The sequence below is a fragment of the Hemicordylus capensis genome, chromosome 1, assembly GCF_027244095.1.
Source record: "Hemicordylus capensis ecotype Gifberg chromosome 1, rHemCap1.1.pri, whole genome shotgun sequence".
Lineage (NCBI taxonomy): Eukaryota > Metazoa > Chordata > Lepidosauria > Squamata > Cordylidae > Hemicordylus > Hemicordylus capensis.
In genome coordinates, this window is record NC_069657.1 from 179,650,753 (window position 1) to 179,671,736 (window position 20,984).

The following is a 20,984-nucleotide window of genomic DNA, read 5'->3' on the forward strand; positions in this document are numbered from 1 at the left end:
TTGCTGAAATAATGGCTTACCATATTTACCCGAATAGAAGACTCTCAATTTAAGGTGACCCCCTGTTAAAAGTAGAAGTTAAATTCAGGTTATAACTGCATTTACTTGAAAGGGACAAATCTTGATTTCCTCCTGATTTCTAATTACAAAAAACCTGGGGGAAAACTAGTATTGAATTCAGGTAATTACAGTATGTGACACATTTCTAACACAAGACACACTGAAGTAATCGACTTTCAGATTGCTATATTAACAAAGTGCATATTTGTCATTTTGAATTAATCATCCAGTTTTTAATACATTGATTTGTACATCCCTAGTCCACCCTGGGGTAGGTGTGTTTGTGTTCTGGGCAGCTTATAAAGATTACAATAATGTCTTAAAAATAAATTAAGGAACAGAAAGACATAGGAGTAGTTAAAAGATGATAGATTGTTTTTGAGAGAGAATTACAGAAGTGATGTTACAAACATGAGAGATTTTTGACACATTGTGGGTATATTAAAAGCCTTTTCTCCCCTAGGATAAACAGTCATGGCAAAATGAATATGAAATATACAGCTTGCCTGGAATGAAGCATGAAAATGTACTACAATTTATCGGTGCGGAGAAACGAGGCACCAACATTGATGTAGATTTGTGGCTAATAACAGCATTTCACGAAAAGGTGTTTGGACTGTTGATTTCTCATTTTAAGTGATATGGTTTCTGTGTGTGGGATGTGAGGAAATGGCTAGTGGAAATGGAAATGAACCTAGTCATAAACAGCATGTATATATCAACAAGCTACTAAAGTATTTGCAACAAAACTCATCAAGGCTCTTAACATGATCACCCATGTTAGAGGAGGCAAGCCTAGTTAGCATATTGTGTAAACCAGGGCACAGCCCACAAACTCAGGCTTGCCAAAATCAGGTATCCTTGAAAATAACCCTGGGTCTTAACCTAGATTAGTGCACAGCCGGGGTCCCAGTACCTGGGTTTGTGGATTGAGTGTCTGCTTCCCTCTCTGTTTTCAGGTTTTGGCAGCCACCCACCAAGGGGTCTCTGATCCCTTGCCCAAATCGGACTGGATGGATCTTGTCTCTCCCCTTTCCCTCTTGTGGCCACTCAGAATGTGGCTGTGATGAGGTTTTTTCCCTTTTTCTGGCAGCATGGTGCATTGTGGGAGCAGTTCCACCGATTCCCGGGTGGACTTCCATGCTCCACACTTGCTGCTGTCGCGATTATGTACAAGCTGAGTTAACATAGCCTGGCCATGTTGATAGTTTGGGCTTAGGACTCTTCCAAGACCCAGATCACTGCCTTCTGATCATGTGTAGAGGTTCATCATCTAGGGTTAGAACTACCCGTGACAAGAAGGGTGTCTTCCTGCTTTGCCAGCCAAATGTAGGACAGGGAAATGCTCGGCATAACAGTGGAACACTAAGTAAGTTACACTACTAATTTTGGAAGAGAACTCAACATGAGGTTGCTCATATACACAAAGTTTTTGGTAGCTGATAATTGAAAAACAGAGGGCCAACTATGACATTATGGCTGCCAACCCATTCTAATCATATGGGAGAGGAGTGTGAGTGCATATCTATCCTATCGCCTCCCAAACCAGCCTGGCAACCCATTTTCATGTAATTGTGCCAGGGAGTTCACCTATACCACACTTCAGTGTGTGGTATTTTCAAAATAATACATATTTAATCCATATATTGAGGACAGTTCAAATGAACTGGCCTGATGTGATAATGCGACAGCTTTCTGGATGGGATAAAAAGATGTGCTCCCATGCTCCTCTCCCATGTAACTGAGAGGGTCATGCAAATAGTCGTCTGTATATGTTCCACTGAGTGAATGGGACATTAGTAGTGTGCTCTCAACCTATTTGCTTATTTCCATGGAGCCTTTAGTGTTGCTGCCGCATGGCCTTGGATAGCCACAGAAGTGCTGCAGAGTGTCTTGGACATTTTTGCTTTTAGAACTGCCGCTATAACTTGGATGTGTTCCCAGGTGTACATTGAAACAGAATGCTGTTGTTGCATTCAGTGGGATGCACATATAGATGCGTGTCTATATTTGCATAAATATGCTCTTAAAAAACAAAATAACTTTTTATTCAGGCTTTTACCCCTTAAGGGCTGCCGAGTCTTTCAGCTTTCTTGCTACTGTCTTTTTAATGTTGTGGGGTGGTTTTTTGTTTGTTTGGTTTGGTTTGGTTTGTTATAGTTTTTATTGTTTAACTGATTTTTAAGGTTTTAAATGCGATTTTAATGGAGTTTTCCTGTATTTTTAACGTTTGTAAGCCATCTTGGGATGTCTTATGAGAGACAGGAGAGCCAGCGTGGTGTAGTGGTGAGAGTGCTGGACTAGGACCGGGGAGACCCAAGTTCAAATCCCCATTCAGCCATGAAACTAGCTGGGTGACTCTGGGCCAGTCACTTCTCTCTCAGACTAACCTACTTCACAGGGTTGTTGTGAGGAGAAACTTAAGTATGTAGTACACCACTCTGGGCTCCTTGGAAGAAGAGTGGGATGTAAAATGTAATAAATAAAAATATGAAAGGTGGTATAAAAATTGAACAAATAAATAAATCCCCATTCTTAAAACCTTGGCTAACGTTTATGAGAGGTTGCTTACCCAGCTACTGGTAATTCCCCCCCCCCCCCCCCAACAAAGTAAAAGTAGAATTGGACAACTAAGGGTCAGGGCAATTGTACCAGTTGAACAAAAATTAGAACTTGAATTTGGAATTAGCATGAAATGTCTGCTATTCCAGACTTGATGTGCATGCAAGCTTCCCTTCTTGCAGCTGCATTGGAGACCACTTTGCATGTGCATCCACACTGGGAGGATGCGGGGAGGGGAGGCAGTACACTGTCTTGACATTATGCTGGACAGGGAGAACCCGGTGTTAGCCAGAGAGACTATATGCACACTAGTGAACTTGTAGAGATTTATATCTGAGACCCTGTTGTATGGTATTTTTACTTCAAACGTGTTGAAGATTAGGATAATTTATTGAAGACTGAACTGAGAGAGAAGGTGTAACTTTTGATACTTTCATTGTTCAGGGTTCACTTACAGACTTCCTGAAAGCTAATGTAGTCTCATGGAATGAACTGTGTCACATTGCTGAAACTATGGCTAGAGGTTTGGCTTATCTTCATGAAGATATCCCTGGGCTAAAAGATGGACATAAACCAGCTATATCCCATAGGTATGATTCACATAGTATCTGGGCCGTTATTTTATATTAAACATATAGAGGATATATACCGTATTTTACGGACTATAAGACGCACCTTAATTTTAATCTAGTTTTTCAGAGTTTTAACATATTAAACTGTTAAAACATATAAGACGCACCTGAATTTTGGTGGATATTTTTCGAGGAAAAAAGTGAGTCTTATAGTCCATAAAATACGGTATTCCTTTATTTTACTTAAGAGTTATTAGTAGTTAATGTATTTTACATAATAATATCTGCAGAAATATATAATCAGAATGATGAAAAGCAATTGGAATATTTCCAGAACAATATTCTAGTGCAGACTGTTACTTCAACTTTGCCAGTAACGTAGATCCAGTTTTGATAATGTAAGCAGTAGCCATAAATGCATTTGAAGCCAATACAGGTTTTGGTGGACTGGCACCTAGATGTGATACATTTTTCTTGAAGATGTTGGTGGCATTGAATGTCACTAGGGCTTGTTGCCCTGACTATATGGCTGCATATTTACTGCTTAAACAATGTCCTAGTTATGAATAAAATGCAAGTTGAGGGTTTGAAACTATCCAATTACACTTTATTCTTTAGGACCCTTTAGTCTTCCTGTTTTGTGTTGGTAGTTCTCATCTTTGTGTTAATTCTTTTAAAGGGACATCAAAAGCAAGAATGTATTGCTGAAAAACAATCTTACAGCTTGTATTGCTGACTTTGGTCTTGCATTAAAATTTGAGGCTGGGAAGTCAGCTGGAGATACACATGGACAGGTACGTGTTTTTTGTTCAAGTCAAAATGGAAACACTCACCCTTCTGTCTGATATATATTTTGAAGAACTTGTGCAAAATAAAGTCATACTTTCAGTGACCTACAGGTACCAAATTTTGCCTGAACAATCCACTGAAATTAGCTGAAAGCAGTATTTTTTACACCAGAATTTGTGGGGTGGGGAGGAGAGGTTTAAATTTTTTATGGGTTTTTAGAAGAAATTCTGTATACAGGCAAACCTTGGCATTCAGACTCACTATCCTGGTTCCAGGTATCTGCAGTTGGGCAATTAGCAACTGATCTTGGCATATGCAATTAAAACCAGCACACAAATGATTAAGATCCGCAGGTTGGAGTGGGGCAGAAATGATCTCCGAGGTCATTTCCGCCTGCCATTTTGTGGCTCATTTTGTTTTTTAAAAGCTCTAAAACCCAACTTTTCATGGGAGAAAATGGATTTTAGCACTTCTCAGGGGCATTGCTGGAGTGCTGGAGGTCCATGGGCCATGGCAGGGCACTTTACATTGTGCCCCCCCCCCATTTTGGCCCATTTCCATGACAGTTTCCCAGCCTCCAGGAACCTAACCACCTCTGTGATACCATAGACGTAATGATTCTGAATTCGTAGTTTCCTTATCTATGGTAATGGTGGGGAATGGAACCCCCATGAATATCGAGGTTTTCCTGTATAATCATATTTTAACTGTTCTTCTCAGATTTTTAATACTCAGTAAGATCCAGAATTCCAAAATGACATTGTGCCCAAGAGAAGATCATCTTTCTCAGATTCAAACTTACAATTATTCAAATTTACCATATATGATGGTAATTGAATAAAATGAATGTTTGAAGTTGAAATCCTAAAAAATTTTAAACTGTTCTTTTACATACAGATGGCCCTCAAATAGCTGTTTTGCTCTTTCATGAGCCACCTCCCTGTATACCAATTTAGATATTGGTATAATATCTGGGGGTGGGGTATTTGTGGTTTTCTACTCACTAACTAAATTGGTATACAGCTTAAATAGTCACTCTCCCCAGTTCTCAGCTGATATGTGGAGAGAAGTGGCACGAAAGGTGCAGGCTGCTCCATCTATTCTCGCCTGCTCCTTTAAACATTTCGACTGAGAAGTGGGGAGAGTGTTTGAGCTTTACACTGCCCTGCGCTTCTCAGCTGATGCAGGGGGAGCTTTAAAGTTTAAATAGTCACTCTCACCACGCAGGCTGCTTCCATCCACTCTTGCTGCAAGAACTGATTGTTTAGCTCAGGAACCTAATACTGTTGTTGGGGTTAGGTCAAGCACTCCAGTATCGCTGTTTCTGCAACCATTATCCCCCCACAATGCAAAAAGACTGTCCGATCAGTGACGGGCTTCACCTACTCGTAATGTAATAATATAGATACTCGTGCTGTAGAACAAGATTCGTCTGAGAGGCTTTTTTGTTTTACCATGGTTAGCTCTAAAATTTGGAATAGATCAAGCAAACCAGTTCTAAACACATGGGGTAGCATCCAGACTTTTAGCAGAGCTGTGCTCCATTAGCTGAAACTCCTCACTGTGCTGTGTGAGGACCTCTTCTCATATAAAGATGCTTCTTTGATTGGAGTACTCCTCCTATTCACAGCAGGGATGTGCACGAACCAAGGTCTGTGCAGGGAGGGAGGGGAGCAGTGAGGGGGATATTTAAAAAGGAGACGGGCAGGTCTTTGCCTGACCGCTGACACCCCAAGCAGCTTCCTGCTGTGACAGTGCTCCTCCTAAGAACCCACGTGTAGTGCCAGCACATACATGGCCTTATCCGAACCCATTTAGTGCCAAGCCTGTGCACGAATCTAGTTCACACATACCTAGTTCATAGAACAAACTTCTGCGTATAGTGCAGCACTTTACTAAAGGTCTGCTTGCTGCCCATTTTCTTCAAGATTTCATAAATACGTCAGTTTTAAATAATTAAAATTGCAGAGTAGCAGAATGCAGGGAGAGACAGTGATATTGGATAGTAAAAATGTAAACATAGGAACATAATAAGCTGCCATATACTGAGTCAGACTCTTGGTCTATCTAGCTCAGTATTGTCTTCACAGACTGGCAGCAGCTTCTCCAAAGTTGCAGGCAAGAATCTCTCTCAGCCCTATCTTGGAGATGCTGCCATGGAGGGAACTTGGAACCTTCTGCTCTTCCCAGAGTGGCTCCATCCACTGAGGGGAATATCTTACAGTGCTTACAAATCAAGTCTCCCATTCATATGCAACCAGGGCGGACCCTGCTTAGCTAAGGGGACAAGTCATGCTTGTTACCACAAGACCAGCTCTCCTCTATACGCACATACTATGGAGCAAGCCCTATTGAATGCAGTGGCACATGCTTCTGAGCGTCATAGGATTGTGCTGTAAATTTGCTTCCTGGCACTGTAGTTCTTTCTTGCCAAGGCTGCATGAAGGCTTCCAGAAACCTAGACAAATCTTGACCAGATCCTTATGTAATTTGTGTAGAGGCCTTGGTATTGGAGACTACCCTGATAACGGAGGAATATTTCTCCCTGTCTGGGCCAATCTGTCTTCCTTTCCCGAGCAAAGAGGCACCTTTTTAAAGTGCAGCTGGCCCTATCCAACCACAGAACATTATCCCTCCAGTGGCTGTTGCTGGTGTCTACCTTATGTTTATTTTTAGATTGTGAGCCCTTGGGGGGACAGGATATCAATTTTATTTTTTATTTCTCTGTGTAAACTATTTTGGGAACATTTGTTGAAAAGCAGTATATAAATATTCTTTGTCATCATCCTTGCCAACAGCTCTCTCCTAAGCTGATCTCATTCCTTTGAATTATTTTCTACTGAAACTGTTGGGTTCAAAAGATTTTGAATGATCTGTTAATGTTTAATATTCTGAAGGCAATTCATATTTTTTTAAAGTGAGCAATGTTGGCCTTTTGATTGGGACAGCTCAGCTCTAACGCTGGTTGGTATTAATCCCCAAGTATCATGTGCTAAATGATTTCAGGTCTAGCAATACTTGCACTTGCTGGTATCCAAACTAACCATGTGCACGGGTGCGGGGTGCTTTCTGCGGTTCCCCCTTCCCTTTGTAGTCCACTGTGCCTCCTAAAAATATCTTCCTGCATGCCTTGGAACTCGGAGACATATTTTTGGGACACTGTGGGTTGCAGAGAGAAGGGGAAATAAGCAAAAAGTATCCCTTCTCTGTCACATGTATAGTCCAGATGTCGGCCACTGAGTACATTCCTAGAAGGATGCTGTATGTGTATGTTTAAAGCTGGGATTTCCCATCTGCAACCCTAACATGCACTTTCACTTTTTCAAGGTTGGCACCCGCAGATATATGGCTCCAGAAGTGTTAGAAGGTGCTATAAACTTTCAAAGGGATGCATTTTTGAGAATAGATATGTATGCCATGGGACTTGTACTTTGGGAACTAGCATCACGATGCACTGCGTCAGATGGTAAGCAACATGTAATTTAATCATCGGAGGAAATGTTAAGAGCTCAATTTCTGAATTAAAACCAATCTGTATGTCTCATGAAGCCTATCATAAAGGAGGTTCTAAATTCCTTATAGCTTTGTAGTTTAGAATGCCAGATAGGCCTCTAGACTTGTTTGTCAGTGGCTATTGATTGTGTCAGTAAAGTGAGCATGAGTTGGAGGAAGCTTGTGGCAGGGTAACTGGCCCCATCCTCCTCACTACAGTGCCCTTAGTGCCAATATTGTGTGGAGGCATTTTATACAAGCCAAAACACCCATTCATACAAGATGCCTCCCCCTGAAGTTGCCCCACACTCTAGATGCATGTACTTGGATGGGCACAGGATTGAGCTAAAAGGAAGGTCCTTTGTATGCTAGCCTGAGCTCCATTGAATAAAGGCAGGATTTAAATATGGTCTACCTTAAGTTTTTGTTATTTAAAATACAGGACCTGTGGATGAGTATATGTTGCCTTTTGAAGAAGAAGTAGGCCAGCATCCCTCGCTTGAAGATATGCAGGAAGTGGTAGTACATAAAAAGAGGAGGCCTGTTTTGAGAGAGTGTTGGCAGAAGCATGCTGTAAGTATTTAATACTATGGCATTATATTTATTATATTTATAAACTGCTTAACAACTAAATCTCAGAGTGGTGTATACAACCTAAAACAATAGAAATCAATAAAATCAATTAAAACCATTTTAAAATAATAGAAATTAGCTTTAACAAAAACATATATCCCACTTTCCTGAGAGAAAATTGCACTACAGTACATAAAATAACACACCACAAATCCCAAATACAAAAACAAAGAATTAAAAGCCTCAAAACACCTCACCGTTCAAGTTAGAAAAGCAGTAACATAATCAGGATTGCAAATTAATACTGAACCTTCTGTTTGAAACTGGAATGAAATTCCATACACACTTTCACCTGTCTTATAAAAATAAAAAAAAATCCGAATACTTGAATTGTTCTTCACTTTGGAAGAGATCTTACATACAGCAAAATATTTTTAAGTGTTTTACTTTCAGGTTTTTAATGGGATGTAATAATTTTCAGTTTACTTCTAATATGACTATCCTATTAATAGATATTTGGAAAAATACAGGAACAGTACTTCAAAAATTAATTTCTGCTGAATCCCATTGAAAGCTTTGGGGTTGGATCTTAGCTTACTGCCCTGTGAATGGAGTTCCTTGCATTCAGAAGGGGGGTTGCCTTTATGAGAGGATTCCTTTCTCAAGTACTCTTTCTTCCATGAATGGAAGGAATGCTGTTTGGAGTGGTGAGTTAGGATCTAACTCAATTGTGCTCACAACTTTTCAATTCAGGCTGGGAGCAGGGAAGGCAGCACCTCCCCCCCCACAGACAATTCGGAGTGGTCCTGAGGCAGTATGGCTCGCACACCCACATGACCTGTGATCCATGTGGCATTCTAGAGGCCAGGGAAACGGACCCTGGCCTCCAGAAATCCTACAGTGCTGTGAGGAGCATGGTGCATTGGGGGATTTCTCCATGAGCTGAGCACTCTAGGCGCCTTCTTATCTTATTTCCCTCTAGGGGGGAAATCCCAGGCTACCTGGCAGGGCAGCACCAGGATTTGCCTCGATCTCGGCACTTCACATGAGCAGCCCTACCCAGCGCCTTTAAACAGCCTTAATGGATGGAACTTTTTCACAACTTGTATCCATTTCAATTGGATATATCTTTAGCCAGATTTTGCCCTATATCTTAGAGCTGGTGTGGCGGAAAGGGCAGTGTTTGCTCAGGATTTCAGTAGTGGGTGTGACTGCTGCTTCTTAACACTTACTCTCTTCATCCATGTAGTTGCAATCATAGTGATAGCTTCTTTACAGGAGGTTGTGTAAACTGCAAGATTGCATGAAGCACTTGTATATTCTGTTGATTCAAATAGGGAGTTCTGTCTTCTTGTGCAGAAACTAGAGTGCTTTTAGAAACGACATCAGTTCAGTCAGTCATAACACATTTTGAAGAATGCTTCTTGAGTGAAAATATTACATCTGGATCGTGATCCGTTGTGGTAATAAGGAATGGGTTCTGCGCCTCCACAGGGACCTCATGGGCTGACTGAGTAGCTCTTTGTGACACCTCACCCCGCCTGCACGTGCAGTGCTGAGTTAGTTAAGAGTGGCGGTTGGGCGTCCGTTATCCAGTTTCTCTTTGACCGCCTTAGTGTTCAAACCTCGTAGCTGTAGCTCCTCGGAACTTGACTAACTTTACTAAATACTGACTTGGATTTGTACTACAGAATTTGACTTGGATTATGGACTTGGCTTTGGTTTTGACTGATATTATTTACAGACTTGACTCGGATTGGCAAACTGACTGGATTTGCAAGACGCACTGGTTCTGGTAAACGATTATTTGGCTATTTTGGTTACTGACTTAGGACTGGTTTCGGACGATGGAAGCTAAAACAACATTTTAAACGGTGCGTTAAGTGCCGTGCAAAACTTTCATCGACAGATTATCATGACGCTTGCTTGATGTGTCTAGGAGAGGAGCACAATACTACTACATGTAAAGTTTGTTGCTCCTTCTCCAAACAGACTAGACTAAATAGGGCGTTACAACTTCAGGCTGCATTATATGACAAAGCACTCCGTCCGCCAACACCATGCCCAAATGTTTCGCCAGACTCTCCGTCAATGTTGATTACTAACCTGATATTGAGCACTACAACATTGAAGGTGACAAAAGGGGCGAAACCAGATGTCTGCGGAGCTGCTTGCCAGCAGTCTAAAACCACGTCGACAGGCATGGCAAAGTCTGGAGAGAATGTTTCTAAGAGACCAAAAAATATCTCAAAGAAAGACCATAAGCATAAGGAACGTGAGCACCACGGATCCGGGGGTTCAGGGGCACCACTGGTTAAAAAGCATCGCACCCCTTCCCCAGTGTCGGCGCAGATTTTTGAGGGTGACTCGAACGAGTCTGCCTCCGTCCCTTTCCGTGGCTCAAGTGAACCAACTGCACGTAGTACATGCTCGATGCCGGACCTGCGCCTGATGTCGGGTGGCTCGGTTCAAACGTCTGCATCGCCTGTGGCACAACTTCGCATATCGATGTTGGCGTCTACAAAAATGATGCAATCCGCCCCATCGACATCAACCACTTCAATACTAATGGGAAAGGTTATTTGTTTGTTGTCTCCAGCTCGAACCCCGATTCAGTCTCCCCCAACACCAAGGACATCAGGCTTGCGTGCGCAGGACGAGCAATATACTGAACTTCGAGACTTGATGGACTCGTCGAGTACACCATCAGGATCGACCTTCCATGGGCTCCTGAGCACTGGCCTTGACATTGAGCAGGATGAGGATGAGCCCATACAACCGCCTAAAACGCCTTCTTGCTCGCCACTGCGTATTCAACAAGTACTGGACTGACGCGGGCTGTCGATGCTGATGCAGCCTGCGACATCGACGCAGCCTGTGACATCGGATCCTGGACGTATATCTGTAACTCAGCCTTCGGCCAACACTTGGAACAACAAGGAGTCTGCTTGTCACCTATGCAGCCAGAGCATTCCTGCAGTTTCCGCAATACATTGCCTGATGATTATGCTGATTATTTGTGGTGGAAAGCAATGCAGATACCTGGACAGGCACAGTGACAGGGCAACCATCCATCCCAGCTTCATATGCCGCAACCAGTAGTAATATCACAGGAGCCTGCTATTCAGTTACAGGCAGCACCTCCACAACCTCTAGAAAAACCAAGCGGAAAGAGGAAGCGAAAGTCAACCCCTCTGCCCTCAGAACCACCCTCCTCACTGGGTGATTGCGACATGGAAGAGGAATCTTTGGCGGATTCAGATTGATAACACCAGCAGGAGGTCTGACCCACCATCAGATGTGCCACCTAGACTTTCTACTTCTCATACAAAGGAGTTGAAAGCATATCATGCCCTTATCCTGGACATTGCAGACGCACTGGGGATGGATTTGAAATCCCTGGATGCGAAGGTTGTAGACCCAGTGTACAAGATGATAGGCAGGTCCAAGACATCCCATCCAGTAGCACTCACTATGATCCCGGCAATCAGTAAAGTCGCCAAAACAGCGTGGGAACTCTTTCATATCTCCACTCCCACTTCGAAACGCTTAGAGAATTTGTACAGAATCTCTGAAGACGACAACACTTACCTTTTGCACCATCCCTCTCCTAATTCGCTAGTTGTGGACTGTGCCTCGACATCCTGGGGTGGACGCTGCCATATAACGCCTGGGGATAAAGAAGGGTGAAAGACTGATGTCATGGATAGAAAAAGTTATAGTACAGCTAGCCTGGCGATGCGCATTGCTAATTATATAGCGTGCATGGCTCGTTATAGACACCTGTTATGGGACTCCCTGTTATAGGACTCTACATCCATGACCCTTGAGGAATTTCAGTGGAAATTCAGTGAGGTCTATGAGAAAACTGCAGTAACTAGACAACAGCTGAACGCCTTTAAACATCTTGCTGAGACGGAATCTCGCATGATGGTCACGGCAGTAATCATGCGCCGACATGCCTGGCTTCGTTCCATGTCCCTGCAACAGGACATGAGAGAAAGAGTAGAAGGCCTGGCTTTTGATGGGAAAGGCCTTTTTCATGACGATATGAATTCAACAATGGAATTGTTTAAAAAAAACCCAAAGTTTACAGCTCGCACCTTCATGACTTCTTCTGGGTCGACGGGGAATTCGTCAAAGGGCCGTGCCTTTTCTCGACAAAGATCCTACAAGTACCAAGACAGGAGAGAATTCAAAAAAACTGTACAGACTCTAATGCGGTCTAAAGGATTTAACCAGAAAACAAAGGGGACTACTACTCGTCCAAATAAGGACACTCCAAAACAGAACTTTTGACAGGAATTTCCATCCACTGCACACTCTAACAGTCCTTCAACCACGACATTGGCTCCATACCACCTTTGTATGCCATTCATGCCAGGACCCCTACCATCGGTCCTGTAGTTGCCAGGAATACCATCAAACTGGCAAGCCATGCTCAAGCATGGATAATATAACATCAGAGTGCTGGGTATTAAGTATAATACAGATGGGTTAGGCGCTGGAGTTCAAGGCCAAGCCACGGTTTTCAGGCATGAAGTTCACTGCAGCCGCGGAAATACTACAGGACAAAGTGAAAGTGTTACTGGAAAAGGAAGCAATTGCTCTGGTGCAGTGGGCGAACAGACTCACGGGATATTACTCCCGGTACTTCCAGATTCTGAAGAAAGGTGGTGGAATCAGGGCAATAATGGACCTCTGGGATCTCAACTGTTATATTCAAACCAAAAAATTCAGAATGACAGCTCTACAGTCTATTCTGCCCTTCTTGACCCAAGGGTCGTGGGCGGCGACCTTGGATCTGAAAGATGCATACTTCCATGTGGGCATCCAGGAGAATCACCGCAAGTATCTCAGGTTCACAGTGGGGGGACACGTATACAAATATATGGTTCTACCTCTCGGGCTGTCAACGGCACCAAGAGTGTTCACCAAGGTGATGGCAGTGGTGGTGGCCCACTTAAGAACACAGGGAATGATGGTCTATCCATGCTTAGACGATTGGCTCCTAGTAAGCTACAGCAGGGAGCTACTGGTCGAACAAATTCAACACATGCTCCACCTGCTCGAAGACCTTAAGGTGAATATCATTTGGAAAAAGTCAAACCTCATCCCTATGAGGCGGATAAATTTCATAGGTGCAGTACTGGATTTAGAAAAGAAAAGAGCGTTTTTATCTCAAGAACGCATATGGCAAATTCACTTGCTCCTTCAGCAGTTTGTGGAAAGTCCACGACAACCTGCGGTGGAGATTCAGAAGCTGTTGGGTCTGATGGTCTCCTGTGCCACGACAGTCCTGTACGCACAGTTGCGCATGCGCACATTACAACACTGGTTTTTCCGCAACTTCCGACCCAATATAGACAGCCAGAATATGCGCTTGGACATCCCAAGGTTGATCTTGGAGAGCTTGCGCTGGTGGATGGAAGAGCACAATCTGACGCAGGCAGTGTCATTTGCGCCACTGGCCCCGGACTGGTGGGTAACGACGGATGCATCGTTAATAGGCTGGGGGGCACATTGCAACGGCCATTGCATCCAAGGAACTTGGACGCATCTTCAATACAGACAGCATATCAACTACGGATGGCTGTGTTTCTGGCCCTGAAGGCATTTGAACCTCAGTTACGGGGGACAGTTGTTCAGATAAAATTGGACAACATGACGGCAATTGCCTACATCAATCGCCAGGGCGGAACAGTCTCCATATCACTGTGTCTCCTTGCTCAGAGGATATGGGAATGGTGCATACAACATGTTGTCTATCCTGCTGCACTCCACATACGAGGCGTGACAATCACCTAGCCAACAGCCTCAGCAGAGTTGCAGATTATGACCAGAGGCACGTGTGGGCGATAAAGGCAGTGTACCTCCAGAAGGTGTTCAACGCCTGGGGGACCCCCTTGATAGATTTATTTGCAGCACATGCCAACAAGAAATGTGCAAACTACTGCTCTCGTGCAGGCATTGGACGGGGGTCCCTGGGGGATGTGTTCCAACATACATGGGGTGTTGGACTTCTTTAACTGTTTCTGCCATTGCCAGTAATAGGACGGGCGTTGGCGCAAGTGATATGGGACAAAGCAAACTGCATTCTACTGACGCCGTGGTGGCCACGCCAACTGTGGTTTGCACCACTTCTACAGTTGTCGCAGGGGACCTTCCTCAAGCTCGCACAGGCACCAGACGTGTTACAAAGAGACCAAGGAGAGATCTTGCACCCCGAGGTCCACGCGTTAAAAATGACAGCCTGGAGGATCAGACTATGAAAAACATCCTGCTAAACAGTGGGCAATTGAAGGAATTACGCTAGTAAATGGAAGCATTTTAAGGCTAATATGCAGGTTAGAGGAGTCAGGCCCTAACAGGCCACTCCTTGGGGCGTATTACTATACATAACTTCCTTGAAGCTAAAGGGCTTAGCAAATGTGTCTGTCAAAATACATTTGGTGGCCATTTCAGCAAGGCACAAGGGTTGGGATGGGATGACTGTGTTTTCCCATCCGGAATGCAAACGCTTCATGAAAGGATTAAATAATTTATATCCGCCTATACGATGGCCAATACAGCAGTGGAGTTTGTCCTTGGTATTGTCAGCATTGACAGAGGGGCCATTTGAGCCCCTCAGTCTACTTAGGCTAAAGACCGCTTTCCTAGTGGCAATTACATCTGTGAAATTAGTAAGTGAGCTGACAGCCGTCCGGGTAGATAAACCATATACCCAATTCTATCCCCACAAAGTGGTCATGAGATTAGACCCACGCTTTCGCACGAAGATAGTGATGGACTTCCATTTAAATCAGAAAATCACCCTGTCCACCTTTTTTCAAGAGGCGGAAACACCATTGGAAATGGCGCTCCGCTCGTTAGACGTGCGGAGGGCGCTTCTATTTTATTTACAAAGAACCCATGACTTTAGGAAAACAAGGAGACTGTTGGTTTTAGAGGGAAATGTAAAGGTTACCCAATTTCACACCAGCATCTAGCGCATTGGTTGGTGGAACTGATTTGCTTGACATATAAGTGTCAGGGAGTCGCCTTGCTCACTCGACCAGGGCGTACACCACGTCAGCTGCTCACCTGTAGGGCATTAGGATGTCGGATATATGCATGGCAGCCACATGGTCTTCTCAACAGCCGTTCATCAAGCATTATGCTTTAGATTTGAGAATGGCGAAAGCAGCAGATTTTGGGATAAATGTTCTAAAAACATTCACATAGGCTGCGGTGTACTGCACCCCCCTCCAGGAAGGAAAGCTTGCTAATCACCCATTCCTTATGACTACAACGGATCACGATCCAGATATACAGGTTGCTTACCTGTAACTGGAAGTGATCCTTTGTAGTCATAACCCCTCCCGAACCGTCCCTGCTGCAGTACTAAGTGGTGGATGGAAACGTTGATGTTCATCTTGCAGATCGTCAATTGGGCAGTCTGTGAGAAACTGGATATTGGCAGACATTCCAGGAGAAGCCTTCACAGGGTCATTGTGTTCGTTGGAAAAGCCTTGTTCTGATTTCTCATTAAACTAATTTGTGAAAAACAGGACTTCAGAAGATGGGGAGGGTTCTATGGGGAAAAGCTCATTCAGATCGGAAGGCTCTGCAAACACCATTTGAAGGGAATACCTTTCACTTGTGACACTGTCTGGATCAAATCTTGAACTTTGACAGAATTTAAGCTTAATTATAATTCTTTTTCTTTGCATTTAAACCCATTTGATTCTAATGTATACATCTGAATTCTGTGTTTTAGGGAATGGCAATGCTCTGTGAAACAATAGAAGAGTGTTGGGATCATGATGCAGAAGCCAGATTATCAGCAGGCTGTGTAGAGGAGCGGATTATTCAGATGCAAAGACTGACAAACATTATAACAACAGAGGACATTGTGACTGTGGTCACTATGGTGACAAATGTGGACTTTCCTCCCAAAGAATCCAGTCTATGATAGTTGCACTGGTCACACATCTTGACCAATAAGACTCTCTAAACTAGAGCTGCTAAGCTAATGGGCCTGTTTCTGGTCAAAATAGTCTTGAGCGTGAAATGCGGAATGGTAAGTCTGTCTTCAGAGGGTCAGTAGGAAGACTCCTTGTCCTTCAGACATGGATCCAGGAGACTTGCTGCATTCTTTGCATATGCCTGAAGGACACGCAACTGAGAAAAGTGGCAAAATGATTATAATGAACTTATTTGAAGAATATGGACCTATCCCAGCTAATCAAACATTTTAAAAGCTGACATACTATTTCTTAAAGTGTCAGAGACTAATTCCTTAAAACGAACTACTGCTATTTTTTTTAAATCAAACATTTCATTTCAGATTTAAGAAAAAAGGGTAACTTTGTTTTTATTGCATTTGCTGTTGTGTTTATATAAATGACTATTGTAATGCCAATATGACACAGCTTGTGAATGTTTAGTGTGCTGCTGTTCTATGTAATCAAAGTGGGATCTAGCAAAAAGGCTTCCAAGCATTACTTAACCTCCCTCAACAAGGTATACCTCAGTTCCACCTCTGCTAAATTGTGAAATTGACAACACTAACAAACTGAAATAAATTGAACCAGATTTTGTAAATGATGTATTACAGATTCACAGTGTTTGGGTTTTTTTTTTAAAGGTACGCTGTGCTTCGTGCCAACTGTCAATGGCCATTCCTAAAACAGTGTGTTAGCCTTGCCTTGTTCTAGCTTGTGTGTAAAAAAGTGTTTAAATTGCAATTTCCCCATTTTTAGTTTAAAGCTTTATTTTACCTCCAGTTCCCAAAATATTTCATACATTAATTTTTACTAAATATTATTTAGGTTTGCTGTGTCTGACGGTTATTTGAAAACTTAAAGCATGACTTCTAAAAAAAATTGTGAGCTATGGCACTGGAAAGCTCTTAACTAAAAAAAAAAAAAAAAGCTTTTCCCATTTATGTATGTAAAAGTGTTCTGCTGAGCATATTTTCTGTTTCAACAGAACTTAGTTTCCACTGTATCACTACTTCAGGATCACCTCAGGAAGCTTCATTATCGAGAACTCCTCACTCTATGCGTTGCCTTTTGTAGCTTCAAAACACTTGATTTTTGGTGCCGACTTGTCAGAGTAATATTTGTTGTGATGCATAGGTTTACCCTATGGTCACAGAAAACAAAAACAAACCAGAAACATGTATTTTTTTTTTTAAATGCTTACCATCAAATATGCAATTACTCCTGTAGAGATAATGTAGCACAGTCTAGCAAAAAAGCCCTGCAAATTTTAAATTAAAACTTGTATTCAAGAGGAATTTAAGATGTAAAGCCTTATGATAAAAGTTATGGGCACTTAGGAGAGAGGTGCCAAAAGTAATAATATGTTATAGTTATTTGATCACCTACACTTATACACGCCAAAGTATGAGTTAACTCTCTATAAAACGACAGTACTGAATAAACAGTAGCCAGTATTATGAGATTCTGGTCAAGTCTTTTTTAATCATGCATTAGATGTACAAGAGAAATTTTTAATGTCAATCAGGAGCTCACTGTGAATGTTCTCTTCTAATCAGTTATTTATTAGACCAATCTTGTGTTTTGATGTGCGGAATCTCTGGGAACAAAGAGGAATTGTTTATAAACAAGATTTTGGTCCCCAAACACTAAAGTAGGAAGGAAAAGGGTGACAGCAAAGGTGTTCACATACAACTGGCACACCACCCAGAAACGGTCTGTCTTATGGCAGCTTACGAACCCCATGCCCTAACTGAATTTCAATTTGCCATGTTCAGATGTTATTAAACGTATGTACAGTTGTGTGCAGTCTGTATTTATACAGATCTGTATGCGTAGTAATCCACATGCTATATTTTCAAGATGTATGCAAGTAGTGTACTTCCTGTCTGTACTCCTGAGAGGGCCTGTACCTAATACTGGGAACTGATATGGCATCCCAACAAATCATGTCTAAAAAGCTCTGAACCAGATTGATCTGGTTTCTCATCAAATTGGAAATGTCTATATTAGGAAAATGCAAGAATAGCACCATTGGTTATCCTAAAGCATGTAAGTAGAACTACTTCTGGTTGAAAATATAGTTGCAGTTCTTGTCTTGGGAAACTTACCCCAAACTTTCGTAGAGCTGCTTTCCATCAAACATTAACTTCCGCCAACAAGGCCCATGAATCAGGTGGGAACTATCTTGTGTATTTTTGTGAATGTTTGTTTTGTAGGTCATATGGGGAAATGATCAAAACTGACAATCAAGCATGGCAATAGGTCTTCTACTTAAAATGCCTTTTGCAATCCCTCAAATAAGTGGTTGAAGTACTTTGTTTAGATTTGTAAAGAGAACAATACATCATTCAGCAAAAAAACATTTATAATTATTAAACCTTTACTAGAATTGGCGGAAGTCACGGAACTACTTTGATCCAGATTTAAGATGTTGTCTCGTAGGGAATCTCAACATCATGTTTCTAACTTATACAGTACAGTAAATCTAGAGGTTGACAAGTTTAAAATGCTTAAGCCAAGGCCCACGGATAAAAGCCAACACTTTAACATCTGAGCTAAGAGAGATTCTCTGCTTTTTGGCAGATAGTGACCATTGTCGCTTTATGTATTTGAATCATACAGCTTGTGTGGATCTGGCCAGCTCTGGTGGTTTCCTTTTGTATTTTTGACTTGTGAAGAAAAGCTAGGCCTGTAGCTCAAGCTTTCAGTTGTCTTTGGCTTGCCCGTGTCTACTTAGTTGGCTGCCATATAATTGCCACAGGAGTTAAGATTAGCCAGTTTTGTGATCAACTCAAAAATTTAAACCCTGCAATACCTTTTCAGTTTGTGTTAGAAGCTAAGAACTTTATATCACATGATGATGCATGACTACTCTTTGTACAGTTGCTACTAAATATAACTTAGCATTTCAGAACAGATCGTGCCTCGTAATTGTTGGAGTTCTTGACCTAGCGTTCTCATTCATGGTGGTATTCTGAAAATGAGTCGATTGAAATACACAACTTTATACCTTCTTTGATAGCAAAATCCATGTGGAGTAGCTCTTGCATAACTAAAGTGTAATCAGATGTAGTAGTAATAAATATTGTTCATACTACAGTTCTACAGAATTACTGATTGTAGTTAACAAAGTGAGGTGACTGGTTGGTTGACTTCTTTTCCAGTATTCTCTTTTTAACCTTTTTAAAGCATTTTTATTAGGAATATTTGGTATAAGATGCAGAAAGCTATGTACAGGATTCTGAGCAAAATGATAAATACTATCCTTGTTGGAACACCATTTACCTCAAGATATTCAACCAGCAGTACTTTTTTTTTAATGCACACTCAGTCCATTTAAGATCTGTTACCTCTCAAAATATTGGTACGCAATTATTTTAGCTTTATTCTGTACTTGTCAGTGTTCTGGGCACAGGTTGTTGTACTACTGTCAATTAGACTTGCAATTTTTTGGCAAGTATTTAAAAAAACCCATCCTGGATACAAGTGATTGTTAAATATTGTATAAATAAAATGTATGCTCTTTCCCTATCCCAACAGAAAGATGAATAAAAAATTAAGTGACTACTAAGACTTGCATACTTCTTGATTGCTTGTCCAATCCAAACTATAATACCTGTGTTCCCTCTAAGGCGTGCACACACTCACAGGTTTTTGATGTCTGCTCAGGTGAAATCAGGAAGGCCACACTCTGAATGCATGTGTACATTTTGTCTTGATATTGGCATGCAGAAAAAAAACTCATTCCACACACAGTTGAGAAACTGGAGAGTACACTGGTATTAGCTATGCATACTGAGCAATTAGTAATGACCAAATTCCATTAATTTCAATGGGACTTGGTCAAGACGAGTCAGATTTACCATTTGACATAGATCATATGCCTGAAAGGTGGGTATTAAATATTTTAAATAAGCTTGATGGTTCTTCTATTAGCACTTTAATATTAAACAGAGCAGACAGCAAAGTATACTCTTGGCTCAGTGTTGCTCTTACAAAGGAACTTAACATTTAGGGAGCGCTATCATCACTCTTGTCCTGAGAAATGGAGTGGTAGCCAACTACTTTGCTCGTCCCACCTATATGATTTGTGTCCTTCAAATATCTTTACAAGAATGCCTGAAGCAACCATGCTGGTAACACAAACTGGGCTTTGTTCTTGCTTAATGCTTGCAAAAGTATTATGCATGCACAGCTGTTTCAGAACACAGGTGCTCTTTAAAAACAAATTGCAGAGGCCTAGAAAAAGCTAAATAAGTTAGGTAAAACTAAGTTTAGAGCATTTGTTTCTTCCAAAGAAGCATTAAGTGTACAGGAGAACTTAGTTAAACAGATTCTATATCCAGTTTCACTTGTTTGCAGGTGTCTAATTGACAGCCGATTTCAGCATCTGGATACTAAAGGGTTAAAACTAGAGGGTTGGAAGTGACTGCTGAGGTCACTTCTACCCTCCATTTTGTCACCAGGGGCCATTTTGCAACTTGTTCATTGAAGAAAACAGACTTTTCTGTGATGTTTTGGGGGGCTGGACACAAGGAGACCCCCGCAGAGCAAGGTAAGAGTACTTTTTGCTGTCTTTCTGCCATTTTCCACCTTAAGCATTTTCAAGTAATGTACAGTTGGGGGATATTGTGGGGCACAAGGAGACCCCATGGAGCACACAATAATTGCTTTTGCTGTGGGGTTTTTTTTTGTATGATCTGGAAGCTACTCGCCCCCCTTTCCCTATATGAATAATGCCTCATTATTCATGGTGATAGGTAACAGAACCCTTGCAAACAATGAAGTTCTTCTGGGTGGTCTCTGTTGATCAAACAATTGGGCTTCACTGAGTTTCTCCTGTATAAATCAGGCCTGCACAAGATCTGGCCCCCGTGGACTCTTGCTGGCCTCAAGGTAGGAACATCTTGTAGCAGGAGCAGTTGAGCTTTTGGTCTTTCCTACTGAG

General features: G+C 42.0%; 1 protein-coding gene across 6 annotated transcripts in view; it reads left to right on the plus strand.

The window, feature by feature from the left end:
- ACVR2A (activin A receptor type 2A) overlaps positions 1-19,607 on the plus strand; it is a 112,902-nt gene extending 93,295 nt beyond the window's left edge. For all 6 annotated transcript variants that reach the window (XM_053263727.1, XM_053263745.1, XM_053263704.1 and 3 more), the window contains 6 exons: positions 524-667; positions 3,067-3,212; positions 3,874-3,988; positions 7,311-7,449; positions 7,918-8,048; positions 15,808-19,607. In XM_053263727.1, the coding sequence (XP_053119702.1) occupies positions 524-667; positions 3,067-3,212; positions 3,874-3,988; positions 7,311-7,449; positions 7,918-8,048; positions 15,808-16,002 (870 nt within the window). In that variant the 3' untranslated portion in view covers positions 16,003-19,607. The remainder of the gene's footprint in view (positions 1-523; positions 668-3,066; positions 3,213-3,873; positions 3,989-7,310; positions 7,450-7,917; positions 8,049-15,807) is intronic.
- Positions 19,608-20,984: the final 1,377 nt, after the last annotated feature.